This window comes from Babylonia areolata, chromosome 6, assembly GCF_041734735.1.
Source record: "Babylonia areolata isolate BAREFJ2019XMU chromosome 6, ASM4173473v1, whole genome shotgun sequence".
Lineage (NCBI taxonomy): Eukaryota > Metazoa > Mollusca > Gastropoda > Neogastropoda > Buccinidae > Babylonia > Babylonia areolata.
The window spans coordinates 32249740-32269330 of record NC_134881.1 but is presented as its reverse complement, the minus strand read 5'-3'; the positions used below and the strand labels follow the sequence as shown (position 1 = coordinate 32269330).

The window sequence follows — 19591 nt, the reverse complement described above, 5'->3', positions numbered from 1 at the left end:
GACTTGTACTAATTATGTGCCTCTCCATCGTATCGCCTTTTTCTATTATTTCGTCATCAAAGATGAGAAGCGACTGCGGGTCTATTCTCTGCGTGACAGAACTTCCGGTCGGCATCCATCATCGGGAGTGTTACAGTGCAAAGAAGCCAAATCCTACTTTGGTGTGCCGTTTGATCACCGTGACAGCAATATAGTTGTTCAAGTTACAGATCCGTCATGGATCAAGCGCCTCCTGTGGAGACGGTGTTACAGGCGGTGCAGGCATTGTACAACAATCCTGATGTGATGGGAAAGGAGAAGGCCTCAGTGTGGCTGGGGGAACTGCAAAAATCGGTAAACTCAATCTTCCACAGTTTCAGTTTCACACGGGTCTGCTCTGGGTCAGTTGCAACAAGTCTCGTATCATGACTTTTGTAAATTCATCTACCACCAATTTATATGTCAGTAATGTTACTGTTGTTCCTGATGTTTTTTGCGTCCTTTTACTTTATATGCACTTTATTCAATTTAGATTTAAAAAACAATTTTTGGGTGTGACTTAGTCTAGAGTCGTAGAGAGATACTTAATCCAAGTTAATGAAAATCAGACACCGTAACGATGACTGACTGATAGATGATGATTTTCAGGAAGAATATTAAGATAACAAAGCATTCTTCTTTTGCTTCAGTTACATGACTGAATAATGATTCTTGTTGTAGTTGGTTCGAGCTAGGTATTTCTCCTTTTGAAAATGACAACCCAACACTGACATGTTCATGGATTACAGGATCTTTAATTTTTAATCTTCTGCATGCAGACACATGAAGGGGGTTCAGTCTACAGGAGGTCTGCATACATATATATATGTTGTCCAGAGGATTTTGAAAATACATCATGAACCCACCAGCTGCAGATATCAGAATAGAACCCAGGAGCCAGTTGCATTGCTTGGTTCTAACTTTTTGACAGTTACACGTGACTAAATGCCTACATTGACCGAACTACACCGTTGGTCAGTTCCAGACTACACACAGTTAGTAGCAGGTTACGACCATACTAGGCTCTTCTGTCCGAGCAGTGCAACTGGCTCCAGGACTCTCAGAGTGAAAGTCCAATGGTTGAACTGTTCGGCTATTATCCTTATGCCTGCAATCTTGATCAAAATTGTTTAAAAAAAAAAAAGAAAAGAAAAAAAAAATTGTTGTCATGGTATGAACATGAACTCAACCAAATTCAGGTAGAAGGTCAAGGTCACGGAATGATGGAAAAAGCTTAGAAGTAGAGAGCTTTAGAAAAGTTATGCATGCAGTCATAGACCTTGGGTCTTGTAGTTGTATTGATCAGTCTCCATACAATGCTTCATGATGAAGATAGGTGCTAAAAATTTTGAAAATGCTAGATCGAAGTTCAGATTCAGAATCAGAGACTATGACATGATTATGAATATGATTTATGAGTATGGTTAGAGTTTTAAAGGCTTTGCCAGTCTTGTTTTTAATTTACCAATTTAAATGGATTTTTCTTAAGAATTTTACCTTTGACAATTATCTTAATTGTTGTGTTCTTTTCTTGTTAATTTTTAGTTTATCTGTTATGTGATTCTGCTTTGGAGATTTTAAAAAGGTTTTTATAGTTATGTTATCTTATTTATATGTTAATACAACTCATTAAGATTAAGTGAGAAAGATGGAGTGTTACAGATGACAATTACAGAATAACGGAAGAAAATAAGTGCAAGTAATTATTTTGTTTGTTCTTTTGAAGATGACTTTGTAAAGACAGTCATAGTAACTAAGTAAGCAAGTGATTAGATATTGAAGTTTTAATCTGAAAGACATGTGTTTGAATCTTGTCAGCATATGTTGTGTTTTATATTAAACCAGGGGTTGAGATTTTTAAATCTACCACTGTACCAGCCCAGCATATGTGTAGACATGCTACAAGTGCATGAGCCCTCGGTATACTGAAATTCCTAAGCATGATTACTATATCAAATTCTAAAGTATATGAAGATCCTTTTATCCATAGGACTGAGATGTTGAGAGTGATGTGTTTTTTTGTGTGTTTTTTTTAAATAGTTAATTCAAGATTAGAGAATTAGGAAAATTAGTGTTGAAAAAAAAAAAGCCTTATAAAAGTATGCATAGTAAAAAGGTTAGAGCAAGAAATTGAAAGTAACATATCAAAAAAGTAAGTCAGTAAATTTTAGAATTAACTTTTGGGAAAAACTATGATTTGCAAATGTTTATTAAATTGTAAATTACATATTTCTAGCCAGCCACTGACTGTGAGACTATATCATTATTCATTGATTTGTCTCACAACAATTAGACATTAAAGATAGAATATGATTTATGAAGATGAAGTATTGGTACACATTAGAAATTCTTGGTTTTGGAAAAAAAAAAAAAAAAAAATCAATATGGTTGACACAATAGTCTGAGGTTAGTAGTATATATATTTTTTAAAGCTCAGTTAGTATTTAGAAGTGCGTCACAGATTTCCGAACTGGGGCATGAGTACAACTACAAGTGTTAAGGTATATCTTTCTGATCAGTACCAAATGTTATATCTTTAATTATGGCAAATTGTGCAAGGTTCTAGAAGTTTTCAACAAAGAAAACAAGTTCAGGTCATTATTTTAAGAAAGCTTTCATTGTTGGTTAGTTTAGGTTGAAAAATTAATATGTCATGCTAATCATGACACCCAGATATTCAGTTTGCTCATGGCATCTTAAGATTCAATTCAGCTTGCTTATTGCATTGAAGGATTCAGTTTGCTATTTTAAAAGCGATGAGAAACTCTGGAGAGAGCTGGACATACAAGGTCTTGAGAGAAGGCCCCTCAGTCAAGTGTTTCAGCTCTTAACGCGTAATTGGCACTCTGACTCTCAAAATCTCCTTACTCTGTGCAGTAGTCTTCACTTAAGATATTTTATTTTAGATTGTGATTTGTTAAAAAATAAAGCAATCCTCAAGACTAGTGTTTAACTTTCAGGTGTATGCATGGCAAATAGCAGACCAGCTGTTGCGTATGAATCACAGTCTGGAGTCATGTTACTTTGCTGCACAGACCATGAGAACAAAGGTGACATTTTTGTTTTAATATTGTATTGCCAGTCAGTGAATTTACTGCAATTTTTGTGTTTTATGTTTTGTTTTGTTTATGGAATAAATATGTTTTCTTTTTTGTCAAGTTCGTGATTATGAATTAATTCCAAATATACTATGAATTGATCATCAATTTGATGTACATGTTGGGTTTTTTTGTGTGTGTGTTTTTCCCATTATGTTGGCTGTGATGTACAAATTATTTGATTTATTTGTATGTGTAAAAGTTGAAAATTTTCCATTATCATTATGTGTTGTACACAATACAGTTTTACTCAATTAGATAGTTGTGAAATTTAGAAAGATTACATTTTATGTTTTGGTTTGTTATAATTTTGTTATGTGACATCCATTGGGTGTACTGAATAATGGAATATATATAACAGAAAAATGAAAGAGAGAGAGAGAGTGTGTGTGTGTGCTTGCACGTGTATGTGTTTGTCTCAGGTTGTAAACACTGACAAACAACTTAAAGCATTGACCAGTATCAGAATCATAATGTAAGGGGTGTGGTGGGGATGCTGAAAATAATGAAATATTGTGAGAAAAAATCATGGTTGAATGTGGTAAAAATAGCTAAATACATAATAATTTCAAGGTGTAGCTTAAACTGTAAGTTGGTGTGATTCTGTTTGGGTAACTGATAAATGGTACAGGTATTGGAGGAAGCACAGTTGGTCACTTTGAAAATAAATATCCACACTGGAATAATGCTGAACATAATCACGAACTCGGACTTTCAATATAGAAAATGGCTCCCTATTACTTGGTAGTTTCTTTCATTACATTGGGTGTAAATTACAGTGTGTAGTTACTGTTGTTTTGTTCTAGGTTCATCACTTGAGAATACTTGAAATTATACTTTAGAACTATTTCCATCTTCTGGCCTATTATTATTAATAACCAATACTGAATACTGATTCAATGTTTGATTTGTTTAACCTTGTACAGATCCAGTATGCTTTCCATGAGCTTCCACAGACATCACATCAGGTAAGCATCACCAGTAGTTTCTTCATCATACTGTCATGGTTGCATTACTATGTTTTTACCATTGTTATTGGAAGAAAATCATTAATTACTCATTTCTTTCCAAATTTCAGCTAAAAAAAAGTTTTAAAAAAAATCAGATTATCAGTACATAGCATTTAAGTTATGCGGTAATAATTGAATTCGGGGCATAGTGTTATAAATGATAGTTGTATTATGATACATTGTTCATTTTTGTTTCTTAATGGGTACTTGACTATATTTTGTATGCATATGGGAACTTTTTTGTGGCTCTGGGATTGTGTTTATGGAAGATCTCACCCCTAGGTCCTATACCATATTGAAATAACTTGAAAAATTAGGAAAACAGATAATCCATTAAATCTCCTTAGTCTTTTTACATACTGTCAGATATTAATGATTTTGCTAGCAGTGTGCATGTGATTCACTGTGAGAGGGGTATTTGTTTGTTGCAGTCACTCAGGGATTCATTGCTGGACCATGCTGCCAAGATTTCTGCCGACACACCCCCAGTCATTGTAACACAGGTAAGAAAGTGGAAAGTGACTCCATTTTATAAAAGGGAAAAACAGATTCAAGAAGCAGTTATTCCATACATGTTTATTGGATAAGACAAACATATAAAACACACACACAAAAAAACAAACAAACGAAAAATCCTGTTCATAATCTTATTTGTTTAGTTTCTTTTGAAGAAATCCCCTGAATCGATTTTTTAGAATTTATTCATATGTTTATTTATTTATTTATAATCAGGTTGAAGTAAACACAAAACATCCTTGGTATCATGATCATACATGCGAGAGGAAGATATAGAAAATTAAGAGAATTGGAGAAAAACAAGTAAGTGTGTAGATAATACTTTTTAATAGTATTGTATTAAAAAAAGTCATTTCTGTAATAATGGAAAAGACAAACTGCTCTTGTGTTTGCACAGTAAACATCATAATTCATATATTTATGGGCACATGTGACAGAGATGTGGATACTCTTACTGATGGTGCCTCTCACTCTCTGTCTCCTTGTCTTTCTAGCTGTCTCACGCACATATGCAAATGCATATTTTGAATTATTCTGATGGGAGCACACACACACATGCAGTTTGGTTATTATTCTTTTGAAGATTTCTTCGGGTTAAATTTATTCAGTTATTTCTACATTTCATGTAGTTAGTATAAAATGGTTTGAATAAAAGATATTTATTTGTTCATCTTTTGACAGTTGAGCTTGGCTCTAGCAGACCTGGCTCTTCAGATGTCTACCTGGAAAAACAGCGTCACTGACCTCATCAGCAGGTAAGAAGAGTGTGCACTGTGTAAGAAACTAGTAAGTGTGCAAAGTTTTGTTGTTGTTGTTGTTTTCCATTTTCTTTTTTTGATGGTTTGAGTTTTGTGGAATGAAGTCAGCATATTCCTTTTCTGTCTGTATGTTCAAATCATTCTCACTTTATCTGTGAAAATGAATTTGAAAAGTCTTGTGGGTACATGTGCAGACACACACACACACACACACACACACACACACACACACACACACACACAAACACACACACGCCTAAGCATGTGGTTCATCCGTCGGGATCAACGAGGACCATCTAGCCATTCTAGTCATCCATTCTCACTTAATCTGTGAAAATGAATTTGGAAATTCTTGTGGGTACTTGTGCAGACACACACACACACACACACACACACACACACACGCTTAAGCATAGAACAGTTATGAAATATGAATCTCTCTTTTTTCCTTACAGATTTGGTTCCAATGCACAACAGCTGCCATTCCTGTTAGAGGTTTTGACTGTGGTCCCAGAAGAGGTTGGTGGTCTGTTTTATTTTCTTAGAACATTTCTGTGTTTCTGTATGTGTGAGTGGGTTGGATGTATGGTTGTAGAGGAAGAGTAGGGAGGACAGGGATTTGGGATTTATTGCAGTTGGTTCTGCAGGGTTTCAAGATAGTCTGAATGAACTAGACCTCTGTTCAGTATTTGCAACTGTTTCATATAATTTTTGTTTTCTAATCACTCTTAATTTGGAGTCCTTGCAACAACTTGTAAACTTTTGAGATTGAAAAAGTGCTGTTGAAAGGTCATTTTGGCTTTGGAAATTGTTTTTCTTCTTCACCTTTTTAAATTTTTGGACCCATGACACATTGGTAAAAAAATAAAATAAAATAAAGAAGAGTCATTCACATACATGTGTATGTGTGTTCATATATTTGCAGATTTTTATGATCTGAAGACTGTTTTGTTTGGAAATAAAGTTTTTAGATGTCTGCATTTAAACAGCAACAGGAAGGTTTTCATATTTGTTTAATGTATATTTTAAGGCATTGTATATTTTAGAAAAAAATTAAAAAAAGAAGAGCAGAAACTGGTGGTGTTTCTTTGTTTTTCCCCCCAGTATTACTTCTGTTTGTTCTTTTAAACTCAGAAGAAAATGATATGGATATGCTAAATTTTTTGTGTGTTTAGAGATGTTTGTTCATTTGCTCACTTACTTGTTCATTAATCAAATTGTACCAGGTGAACAGTCGGTCACTACGATTAGGAGCCAACAGACGGGCCGAATTTCTGGATGAGTTGACTGCTGCCTGTCCTGTCATTCTTCAGCTGCTGGTTAGTATTGCTCTTGTCTTTACTAATTTTATATATATATATATATTTTTTTTTTCTTTTTCTTTTTTTTTTTTCTTTTTAAGGCTATTCTCACTGTTTCATAATTTTGATGGCCGGATGATGTCATTGATGATTTTGTACTGTATCTTTGAAAAATGTGAATTTAGTATCAGCTACAAATTAATACAGTATTAAACATTATGGGATAATAGAGTAAAAGTCACCAGGATTGAATTGGAATGCCAGATCACAAAATTTTATATTGTTAGCATCCTGATAGGCAATATTTCCTTTGGGTTGTTTCTGGATTGTTGCCCGATTAGTTAAAATCACACTTGGCAAGCTCAGTTCTAGTTTTATGACGGCATTTGACACAAAAACACCATTTCTTGCAGTATTTTTCTTTGCTTTCTTTTTTTAAATTCACTTTTTCATGCTTTATTATAACATATTCCTAAACGGTTTCCGCCTCTTTGTCCACCATCTTGCCCACTTGTCAGTTTTTATATGTAGCTTTGGACATGTGTTTGGAAATTAAGTAATGAAATGTATTTGTCAGAAAGTTATTATGAAGACAGGAAAATACTGAAATTTTGAAAGAAGGTCATAAAATTGACCTTTATTAAAACAGTGTAGTGCCCAGACAGAATGGGCTGTGTTGGGTGGAATTGTTCACTTTCTGGCACTGCACTCTTGGTTTCTTCAAAATCTGATTTTTGACAGTGAGCCAAAAATATGATATGGATTGAAAAATTACTTCTTTCTTTCTTTCTTTTAAAAATATTTTTGTTTCCAAAATTGTATTGATAATTAGATATGTATGTGATTTCGATATGTGAAATAAACACCCATATTGACTCGTATACCTCCCACTGTTTTCTTGGTTTTTCACGTTACAGAAAGACTTCAAAGAGAAAGAAAGAGGGAAATGAATTTTGCTACCAAAACGTAGTTTGCTGTCCTTGATTCTTTGAGTAAAGGTATGATTTCTGTTCTGAGTCTGTAAACAATCATTTCACAAAAGAAATAGTTTCATAGTTAATTGGCATCAGTGAGTGGCTTGGTGAGAAATTAACCCCATTGTGATAGTGATTGTAATCATCAACAGACTGCCTGCATCGACAACTACCCTGAGGACTCACGCCTGCAGGCTCGCTGTTTCCGAGTCATCGGCAGCTGGTTCTCTGTGGGAGCCATCCCCCAGGAGGTCTTCTTGGAGACCAAAATATTGGCTGCTCCATTCCGAGCCCTGGTGTGTTGTGTGTGTGTGTTTGTCATGCTGATTGAGTAAAATCATGTGTCAGGATATGTGATGATAATGTGATGGTGGCCGTATGCTTGAATTGTTATAACCAGTTTTAACATTATGTTGATTGGAGTTATTATGACCATCTTCAATATCATGTCCCCATTTTTTTCTTTCAAAGTAAAGCACATAGATTTCTGTTTGCTGTGTTTATGTCATCAAGATGTTATGGCCCTGAATATGGCTCAAGAAGAAAATCTATATCCGACTTTGCTGTGGTGGCTTGTGATTGCTAAAGGTTGTATCAGTTGTCGGATATATGTCAGGTGATTCAGCCTGGGTTGCTCAGGCGCCAGGTTTCTCAGTTTGTAAGATATTTCAAATTGTAATTTGTGAGAGGACGATTTGACAAACTCTGCATTTATCCAAAAACAAGACTGTTCAAAGGATGACATTTAGGACTATGACATGTTTTGCTGTGCTGTGCTATGCTCTGCGATGCTCTGTTGTGCTGTTCAGTGATGTCTTGTATGTATTGCATTACATTGTAATCAAACTCAGTCATACCCCCCAACCCCACCCCCACCCCCACCCTGCCAAAAGGAGCAATTCAGATTATTAATGTTCTGATAATGTGAGTGGTTTTACGTCAGACTTACTCTGCAAATGAAACATCTATACCATGTCTGATTGTTTTCACAGGGCACAGTCTTATTGTTGTGTTGTCTTAAGTTGTATTAGTTTGATGATGATATTTCGTGGAATATAATTGCAGTTTCACTATTTCTACAGGCTGTCTTGGATTGCCCGTCTTCCCTACATGAAGCAGCTGCAGACTGTATATGTGCCGCTTTGTATTGTGCTGAGGTAAGTCAGAATCTTGCGTGGCTGAAAGTATGCGCATTGAATTTTGCTGAGGTAAGTCAGATTCTGTTATGGCTGAAAGTATGTGCAGCGGAACATTGCATGGTTTGATGACCAAGTTGTGCCTTACAATAATGATAAACGAAAAGGATCCATTTATCCAGTTTCATTTCCACCCAGGCCAGTCCATCAGTTTTTTTATTTAACTGAATTTAGGATAAACATGACTTTGTTCCTTCAAAATAACTTTACTCTTTGTCTCTCTCTTCCCAGTTTTGTTTTCTGTGTTACAAAACTGGGCATACATTCTTGAATGACGATAACTGTCCATTACTGCTATGAACTTGGTTTGTGACAATGCTGGGGATACTGATATTTGAACACTTTATTCATTATATAGAAAAGGTTAACTTGTCATTTTGTTTTACTTCTTAACTTCCTGTTAATATACTCCATATCTTTGCATCCATTGTATTTCTATCCATATATAGATAGGTGAATATGTTGATTTCTTTTTGACAGAAACAAGAGAGGTGATATATGAGTGTTACTGGCCATGACAAGGACAGGTTTGTTTTCAGGACTTGTCCAAGTACCAGCAGCTGGCTCAGAGCATGTTTGAAGGAGTGCAGAGCTTGCTGGAACCCTACCACATGGCTGTTGCCCAGGACGACACAGACAAGTCAGTGTGTTTGTGGTTGGGTTGAGAGGGCAGGGTGGTTGGCTGTGTGTGTGTGTGTGTGTGTGTGTGTGTGAGTAATTCTTAGACTGGTAAAACTTGGATTGAGAGAGAAAAGTATTTTGTTATAGAATACTTTTTGGGGGGAGGGCGGTGGGGGAAGGGGGGGCGGGGGGGGTTGGTTCATATCCTGACCAGACAGGTTTTGTGTAAATGTTTTGTGATTTTTGAAAGAAACTGAAGCTCAGTTCAGTTGAATTCACTTTCAATGAGGCATCAAAAAGATGTCAACTAGTCACGTCATTGAATGGATTCAATGATTTAATCAGTCTATAATTTATGATTTTTAACAAATTTAACAGGCTGATCGGTGTGCATTTACGTGATGATTAATTCTCAAAAGTTACATAATGATGTGAATTTACACAAACATAGAATTTTGATCGATTTCCAGCTTTATTACTTTTCATAGAATGGAAGTTAATTTCATTGTTTCAGATGCATAAACTACTGTCGGATATTCACAGAGCTGGCTGAGTCATTATTGGAAGTCATTGTTGCTAGTCCTGCACAGGTGAGTGATTACAGGATCCTGATTTAAAGGTTTGCATCTGACCTATGTAGTTAACCATTTAGTGGTGAAGACACATGCTTTTTCTAGTTTGTTATTTGTTGTTGTTGTTGTTTTGAAATGTTCAGATAACTCTCCCTGTTTCAAATAAAGGTTATGCTTTATTTTAGTGAGGTTGTCAATATTATGTCATGGGCATTTTGTCATGATAAAAAAAAAAGGTTCCACTGGAGAAAACTTGTGTAAAAAAAAAAAAAGAAAAGAAAAGAGTTTCCTCTGTCTGTGGTCTGTTCTTGTTTCCTGGTTATAATTTTTGACTCACTTATATAAACAAAGTGATTATGTTTTAACTCAGTGTTCAGTTGTGTGTCTGTGTCTGTATGTATGTCTGTGTCCATGGTAAACTTTAACATTGCCATTTTCTCTGGAAATACTTTGTCCATCAATACCAAATTTAGCTAAAAAATTGTAGGATAAAAAACCTTCACAGTCATACCAATAAGAGTTTGTAAGTCTCCCAAATAAAGCAGTGTTTCCTGTGTCATTAACGGTTTATTTCATTGAGGCCATTTCCAGGATTCTGAAAACGCCATATAACTGCATCTCAGTTGCAGTAGTGTTGGCAATGCTTAGTGAGTAGATGGCGTGATCTCAGTTTTCTTGTTCACAATTAAATGGAAAGAAATACAAATTCTGGACAGAACACATACAGTGACACAGACTACATCATCAACATCAGGGCTCGACATTAACGGTTGCCCGACTGCCCGGGGCAAGTAGATTATTGTGTCAGGCAAGTATTGCCCTTACCGAACTTGCCTGACCGGGCAAGTAATATTTTCCAAGACTAGCATGTTTTGTTTTCAAAAATATGTGCACAGTCTTCCTCTAGCAGACGATGTTTTGAGTCTGACTGTGACAAGTGGTCACCAGAAAAAGAGAGCTATCATGCAGCTCTAAAAGGTGATTTGCTATTGGTTGCTATTTTTGGAGAGCCAATGGTAATTTTTCTTATAGCGTAGCCCATCTCTCCATCTTGTTTTGTTTGTATTGGTGTCTTTGAAAAGAGCAGAGAAGGTGAAACAGTATGAGATAAGGTATCGGAGAAAGAAGCAAGCAGCTTTCCTGGAAAACATATCACTCAGAACATGATGTTGACTGTATTGCTGTTCCAGGGGTTAGGGAACCTACTGACAGTGGACATGCTGCTGACCTGTGTGGGACATCACCTGTATGAGGTCAGTGACTGGATGTTTGGGGGCTTCTGTCGCTGTCTGTGTTTCTGGCTGTTTCTTTTTCTTTTATGTCGTCTACTCTGCTTTGCTGGTTCATTCTCCTGTATTTTGTTTATAATGTCTTGATTTAATAGTTAGGCATTTGTACTATGTTGTATTCTTTTTTGTGTGCTTTGAATATGAACTGTTTGTTGGCATTTTGGGGGTGTTGTATGTCTGGTTATTTATATGCTTGTTAATTATGTGTAATTATGTTTTTGTTCATGTTACTTTAAAAAAAAGGTCCTGTTAACAATTGACAGAGTGGTCAACATCAGAGGCATGTCCAAGGTTTATGTATGTGAATTTGACTGTACCTTTGCCTGATTTTCTTTAGCACATTAAAAATAAAATGGTATCACTTACCAGGTTTTATGGAATGGTTATTGATAGTGCTTTCAGCCCTGACATGGCCCTGTGTGTTCAGATGGACTGCTAGCAACAATGGCTGTGATCAAAATATCAATGAGACCAGGGAAGAAGACAAAACTGACTGCAGGATTTTTATCAATGAGACATTCGGACCGTTTTGTTAAATTTCATCCTCTCTTGCAATAAACAGAACCCATATGCTGGGTACTTTTACCACTGTAAATAGTTTGCCCATTTTTGAAATTCCTGTGTAGAAAGTTTCTCTCGTTTGTTGGTGTCTTTATTTCTGTCTTGTTTCTTTTCTTTATGTCACAGCCATTTTTTCTTCTTTTTTTTTTCTCCTTTTTCTGCATAGGGTTAACTGTATTTATTCAGTAATTTATTTAGGTTTTTTTCTCTCCGGACATGAGGATTGGTTTCTCTCACAATTTTTTCCCCCCTTTTTTTTTGGATGGGTGGGGATGGGGGTGGTACTCATAGAATGAATTGTCTGTTGGTATTTTTTAGTTGTGAAGATAGATAGATAGATAGATAGTACATTTTTATGTATTTCTGATATAGATATATATGTGTCTGTGTACATTTTTATTTATTTCTGCTATAATCATTGTATTTAGGCAAGTGATTAAAGTTATAGAGAGTGATGATCCTGAACTTAATTTGGTGTTGTCATTGTCTTACTGGTGTTGTGTGTTTTCATCCTTTGTTTATGATAGTAATATGTGTTGATTTGTTAATGACAATAAGAATTGTGTGCGACATTTGTAAACTGGCACATTTTCTGGCTGTTTCATGAGCTGTAAGATCATTTTGTGTACATGTGTAGATCATAATTTGTTGATCATCTTCTTGCTGTTCACAGGTTGCTGAGATTACTTTCAATTTCTGGTACCGGCTCTCAGAAGAATTATATCAGAGGAACATCCAGAGCTTGACACAAGTCTTCCGTCCATACATACAGCGACTGATCATAGCTTTGTGCCGGCATTGTCAGCTGGAGAATGACCATGTAAGTGTGGGAATGGGATTAAATCATCAAATTGTTGTGAATTGGTATACGGAATGGTCAGTTTTGTTCCATGTCTGACTATGAAGGTGTGGGAATAAGAGTGTGACCATGCAAGTTTGGGAATGGTGGTGAATGTCTGGAATAGGTACACCAGTTAGTAAATTTTGTTCAGAGTCTGACCATATGTGAGAATGAGAGTGAATGTCTTGAATGGGTATACTGAATGGTCAGTTTCGTTCCAAGTCTGACCATGTAAATGTGGGAATATGAGTGAATGTCTGGAATGGGTATACTTATAGGTAAATTTTGTTACAGATCTGACTGAAGAAGGAACGATAGTGAGTGGTAATTCTCATTCTTTTGCTTTTCATGATCGTTTATCCTCAAGAAGCTTACTGTTTGGGGTATTTTTAAGGAGAGTTTTTTGCCTTCTGCTTAACATGATTGGATAATGTATGTTATAGTTAAACTTATGATGATAATGATGAATATTTCGGGAACTACAAATGATTCTCTAATATATCTGTTTACTTGAAAAAGACAAAACCGATTTCAGCTATAGTTGTTTTGGATTATATGTATTTTTTATTTGTGATAGATAGTCATATTTCAAGAAAGAGATTCAATTAATGATTGGAAAAATCGATTGCCCAGATGTCTCGCATTTGAGGTAACATGCAGGGACATTTTGTGTGTGCACAGGAAGGTGTTCCAGACGATAGTGGAGACTTTGGGGAGTTTCGTCTGCGTGTGTCTGAACTGATCAAAGACATTGTCTTCATTGCTGGTTCCTCATGCTGCTTTGCCCAGGTTTGTTCATCATCATAACCTTGTCACTGGATGTCACTGGATGTGGCTTTGAGTATTTGACAATAGTGGAATGGATCTTGTTCTTTTCTTTGTCAGTTTCAAGCTGAGTGTGCAGTTTTACAGTTGTTTTAGAGCAGAGACAAAATAGCTGGACGAACTGGGAGGTTTTTGTTGTTTTTTTTGTCCAAAAGCTCGACCATCGCTTTGTATAGTGTTGGAAAATTGAATATTCCATCACCAGTCTCAGCTTTTTTCTCTGCCATTGCTTGAATATTCTGTGACTGGGTAATGCAAAGAATTTTTTTTTTTTAATGTTTAATTTGCGATAACCAACAGTAATTAAGCATTGCTGCAAGACATTTAGGATTAGCAGTTGGATATGATGTATATGCTGTGTATGTTGTTTTTTCCTTTCAGATGTTTGAGAATCTCAAGAGCCAGTCCACAGTTTCCAGCTGGGAGACATCAGAAGCTGCTCTCTTCGTCATGACAGCACTGGCCAAAAACATTGTGCCGTAAGTTTGACATGTTGAGAGGACTGCAATGTGCGCCATGTATTGTGCAGTACATTACATTTTGTTTGTCTAAAATCACACTATGTGAATAGATGTTACAGTGAAGAACTCAACACACATTACATACAGTGTTGTGTTGCTGTCTGTTGATTTCTGTTGTGTTGTATGTGTATTGTGCATGTACTGTACAGGGTTTTCGTCTCAACAGATTTTTCTCTGAGTGAAATTAACACTGCTTTCCTAGGGGAAAATTGTATACATTTGTGTTGATTAGATGTTTATTTGTTTGCTTGTTCTGGAGGGGTGGACAGGGGTAGGTGTGTACATGTGTGTGGACAATGGTTTTCAGTCTTGTTAGGCGTAGTGAGACAAAACTGAATAGCAATTGTGAGTCATGACAAAAATATTTGTTATTATTGAAATGATGCACAACAAATCCTGTAATTTCTGTGACATAATTTTGTTGGGATATATTCTGCAGCTTACATAGATCACAGGTCTACTTTACATATTAGCAGTTGTAAACATAATATATATGTGTAACATGCATGAGTGAACATTTTCCGTATCCACAAAGAAATCATTCTCAAAATATTGCTTAAGTTGACATGCGTTTCTGTTAATTTCCTCTCAGGCACACTTATGTACGTCTATACAGAAGCAAACATAAGATGTTGCTAAGAGAAAGTTATTACAGGGAGGAGAACGAGATAGTTCCCCAAGTGGTACAAGCCATCCTGTCACTGCCAGCAGAGACCCATGTAGCTGTGCGTTACACCAGCACACAGCTCTTGGGGGAACTTGGAGAATGGATAGAGAAACATCCACAGTTACTAGGTATGTTGAAGTCTGAGCTTTTTGACTTTTTGATTGTTGGTGAATAGACATGGCTGGTTGGTATAGGAATGAGTCTTTAATTCCTCCACGAGGCACAGTGGTCAGATCAGTTAGATGTTGAACTTCTGATCCAGTGATCACCAGTTATCAGAGTTCAAAGCCCTATTTCAGCCTGGTGTTGTGTCCATGGGAAAGGCACTTCATTCTGATTTTCTTCATTTCACCCAGGGTGTAAATGGATACCTGACTTCGGTTTTCAAAGGTTAAAGTGGTGGGAAGAGAGGATTGGGTCCAGCCTTTCTATGCCAAGCCCTTGACACATTGGTTATGAATTTGGGATCTTTAACCTTTTAACTTAACTCCTCTTGCTGAATATATTTGTGTCTGTCATTGTCAGAATAGAAAAGTTGTTTGTTTCATGAGTTTAGAAACTACTGTGATGGAATGGAAACAGTCCAGCATCACAGACCTTATTTTACTGTATGTATGAAAAGTTTCATTAGCAACACACTTAAGTAGTGTTTCTGTGTGTCTCAGAATGAGAAAGTTTCGTGTCAATTTTCTTTAGAACCAGAATTGGACAGAAATATATAGCATTGTACTGTGTGTTACTGTGCTGTGTCGTAATCATGGTGATGCACATTTGTTACATTACATCACATTATATATAATAAGCAGTACTGTGCAGCACAGTATATTAGTCATTTGGTGTCAGATTAATCAATATTATGCTGATGAAATAGTAAGCAATAGTACAAATTATATTGTTCCATATAGTATCATATTGTATTGCGTAAAATCATTTGTTATATACAATACGATACTGTATGGACCATTCTAAGACAGAGAATTCAGATCTGTCAGAACCAGATACAGTAATACTGTGCCTGAGACAGAGAACAGATCTGTCAGAACCAGTGGGTACTGTAACACTAATACAGATGACAGATCTAGTATCAGAGAGAGTCTTCCCAAGAGGAGTTCTACAGATGTACTGCTCAGACAGACCCAGTATTACATTATCTGGCTCTTATAGATTTGAATTCTCTGTGTCAGACCCAGTACTACAATACCTGCTGGTTCTGTTAGATCTGAATTCTTTTTGTCAGACCCTGTATGGTAGATTTGAATTCTCTATGTGCGACCCAGTACTACAATACCTGCTGGTTCTGTTAGATCTGAATTCTTTTTGTCAGACCCTGTATGGTAGATTTGAATTCTCTATGTGCGACCCAGTACTACAATACCTGCTGGTTCTGTTAGATCTGAATTCTTTTTGTCAGACCCTTTATTACAATATCTGTTCTGATAGATTTTACCTCTGTGTCAGACCCAATACTACAGTACCTGCTGGTCCTGATAGATGAATCATCTGTCACAGACCCAGTACTACTGTACCTGCTGGTTCTGATAGATGACTCACCTGTCACTCTCACTTTCACACTGTCACCTGTCTCACTGTCACCTGCCGTAGACCCAGTACTACAATACCTGCTGGTTCTGATAGATGACTCACCTGTCACACTGTCACCTGTCACAGACCCAGTACTACAGTACCTGCTGGGGGGCCTCCAGCAGCCCCTCCTGGCCTCCATGGCAGCAACAGCCCTGCAGAGCATCTCCACCCAGTGCAAGGACCAGATGACGGAGCACTTCCAGGGCCTGGTGCAGATTGTTCAGGCTATGGACACCTTCAACCTCTCCACTGACGCTGCCATCGGCCTCCTCAAAGGTACTGCGCTGCTGGCATCACGTGTGTGTGGGCTGAGTGGTTTGGGGTGGAGTGTTAGGTGAAGGGTGTACCGTATACTCGTGGAGATAATCATCTGCAAAGGTTTTTTTGTTGTTGTTTTTTTCTCAGAGTTTAAGGGATGTTGTAGTATTATATATAAAGGATATTGGTGAATTCTGCTATTCATTATGAAATTATGGTATTCAGACTGTAGTCTGAAATCAGAATGATGGAAGATCTGGTAAGTGGCGAATTTTGATGAAATATTTTTGTATACTGATGGAGGTAATACTGCAAATTCAGACTGAAACAGATTCAGTCTCATCCCTGGTATTGTGATGTGTCGTATATTTTGCTCTGTGTGTTTGTGGTTACGCGTGTGTGCTTGTGCCTGTGTGTCTGTGTACATAAATGGCATTTTGAGATGTATGTGACAGGCACAGCTACCATCTTGGCGAGGCTAAACCATGGGAAGATTCCTGAAGGTCTTCGACAGTTGTGTCTGTGTCAGATCACACCTCTGAAGGTCAGTGCTTGCTGTGTTACTCCTCTTTCTTCTATCATCTGTCCAGTATCAAAGCACTCCTTTTGTTCATGTGTATTTTCTAGAAATTGTTTACAATGATAGACAGAAACATAAAAATATCCCATTCTTTTTTTGTGTTTGTAAATACTGTAATTTCTTAATTGCAGCACTGCGATCTAGTATGATAAGCTAAATTATGGTAGTACTATTGATATTTCAGTTTGGTTGTATATGAGTGACAGAAGAAAGGAGTAGGAAGGTGTTGTCCCTGTTTGGTTGTGTATGAGTGACAGAAGAAAGGAGTAGGAAGGTGTTGTCCCTGTTTGGTTGTGTATGAGTGACAGAAGAAAGGAATAGGAAGGTGTTGTCCCTGTTTGGTTGTGTATGAATGACAGAAGAAAGGAATAGGAAGGTGTTGTCCCTGTTTGGTTGTGTATGAATGACAGAAGAAAGGAGTAGGAAGGTGTTGTCCCTGTTTGGTTGTGTATGAGTGACAGAAGAAAGGGGTAGGAAGGTGTTGTCCCTGTTTGGTTGTATATGAGTGACAGAAGAAAGGAGTAGGAAGGTGTTGTCCCTGTTTGGTTGTGTATGAGTGACAGAAGAAGGAGTTGTCCCTGTGCTGTGTGCAGGGCTTGCTGGACAGTGGGGAAGAAGTGAAGCAGGGGTCACCCACAGACCCCACAGTCTGGCTGGATCGACTGGCCGCCATTTTCAGGTACCAATGATGCCTTCTCTTCTTATTCTCTGTATTTTAGAAATGTTATAAGTCATGTATCGCGATGATTCCTCAAGTTCATGTGCAAACGGTTTAAGATAAACAACTCAGATCATTTCATATGAGGGATGTTCATTAAAGATATCTCCTGACCCACTTCCCATGGACTGAGAAGAACAAAACTTGGCACAGTAACTAGTCTTTCTTTGCATAGGTACCACCAAGGGTGGTACCTCCCATTAGTTTATGCAGCTGTGAAGACCTTGGTGTCTTCGTCAGTGGCAGGCTATGGTCACCCGGGAATGGGAGCTGTTTCCAACGATGTCCGACCAATCTTGAACTGACAATGTCAGTGTTTGACTACATCACACGATGTGGCATCCTCCCCATAAGTCTCTTTCAACTCCTGCATTCAGCTGGCTCCATTATCACACCATAGCACCTGTAAAAGAGAAAGTGTTATGAGTTCAGAGATACAAATTACCATGTGAACTATAGAGATATGTATTATTATACATGTGCAATTTCAGGAGAAATCTTGAATGAACACCCCTCATATGTAGCTCATTGTCAGAGCTTTAACAATGTGTATATATATAATCTCTTGTGTGTGTGTGTGTATGTGTGTGTGTGTGTGTGTGTGTGTGTGTGTGTGTGTGCATGTGTGAGATGACTGCAGTGTTGTGAAAAAAACAACTGGTTTTAAGAAAAGGATTCCTTATTATGCAAGACAAATGCGGCCAAGAATTTCCATCATAGAGATGGACTAAATATTAAGTTCTTTTTACAGAATGAAATGCATATTCTTTTTCTGTGTTTATAATCCTTGGCATTATTTCAAACTCTAGACAGTTTTTCTTTGCCTTCCTTTTCTAGAGCCAACACACTTTCTGAGTATATTTTAAATCTTTTTAAGGGAAGGTGACATTTGAGGACAGTTTTTAATTCTCTTCAGTCAACTGGGCTGTTAGTGACAAGATGTGATTTAAAGATTGTTGATATGCAGTGTTTCCTTGTCCTCAGGTACACTAACCCCACAGTCACTAATGGCCAGATGCATCCCTGTCAGCCAGTGATCATGGAGGTGAGTGCTGTTGTGCATGTTATTGCAATTGATCTGTATCAGTGTGTCAAATTTTGTGTTGTGGATGACATGCATCAGTTTGTCAGTAAATCTGGTGCTGAGTATGGAACGCCCTTGTCTGTCATTTATTGTAGAAGGGTCCTGTGCTAAGCTTTAAGCATTTTTAACAAAGAACTTACTTGGCATCATTTACTGACCATGTCAGGCTTGTGCAAGGTACAGCTTTGCTCTGCAGGCCAGTTTTCCAGGCTGACGCAGTATTATGATGAACCCCCAAGTCAAATTCTAGCTCAGCCCATCTGGGCAAGTTGCTCCTTTCATGGCTGAGCACTTTCGCCATTATTTTTTTCTTTTTTTTCTTTATTTTTTAATAGGGGAGAAATCAGAGGACACGTAAAAGTTCTGCAAATGAGCAAGACAGTTCTTGGCCACCGTTCTTTCTCTGTTTCTGGACCTTGCGATTGGAATGAACTTCCTTTTTCGCTTCGTCAAGTCTCCACACTCAGCTCTTTCAAGTCTGGCCTTAAAACCCACCTCTTCCCAAAATAGCCTCCCTTGCCTGCCCTTCCTTGTCTTTAGTTTCTGCAGTATTAGAGTTATGCATGCGTGTGAATGACTGGTGCGAAAGCGCTTTGATT

At 37.2% G+C, this 19591-nt stretch overlaps 1 protein-coding gene across 1 annotated transcript in view; it reads left to right on the top strand.

Moving 5' to 3' along the window:
• Positions 1-108: 108 nt before the first annotated feature.
• Positions 109-19591, top strand: part of LOC143282942 (transportin-3-like) — a 34337-nt gene continuing 14854 nt past the window's right edge. Inside the window, exons 1-20 of the mRNA XM_076588845.1 lie at positions 109-333; positions 2979-3068; positions 4043-4084; positions 4558-4629; positions 5324-5397; positions 5856-5919; positions 6627-6719; positions 7828-7971; positions 8758-8832; positions 9411-9511; positions 10007-10082; positions 11255-11317; positions 12588-12734; positions 13437-13544; positions 13962-14059; positions 14757-14896; positions 16437-16628; positions 17066-17154; positions 17784-17869; positions 18893-18953. Coding sequence (XP_076444960.1) covers positions 217-333; positions 2979-3068; positions 4043-4084; positions 4558-4629; positions 5324-5397; positions 5856-5919; positions 6627-6719; positions 7828-7971; positions 8758-8832; positions 9411-9511; positions 10007-10082; positions 11255-11317; positions 12588-12734; positions 13437-13544; positions 13962-14059; positions 14757-14896; positions 16437-16628; positions 17066-17154; positions 17784-17869; positions 18893-18953 — 1932 coding nt within the window. The 5' untranslated portion in view covers positions 109-216. The remainder of the gene's footprint in view (positions 334-2978; positions 3069-4042; positions 4085-4557; positions 4630-5323; positions 5398-5855; positions 5920-6626; positions 6720-7827; positions 7972-8757; positions 8833-9410; positions 9512-10006; positions 10083-11254; positions 11318-12587; positions 12735-13436; positions 13545-13961; positions 14060-14756; positions 14897-16436; positions 16629-17065; positions 17155-17783; positions 17870-18892; positions 18954-19591) is intronic.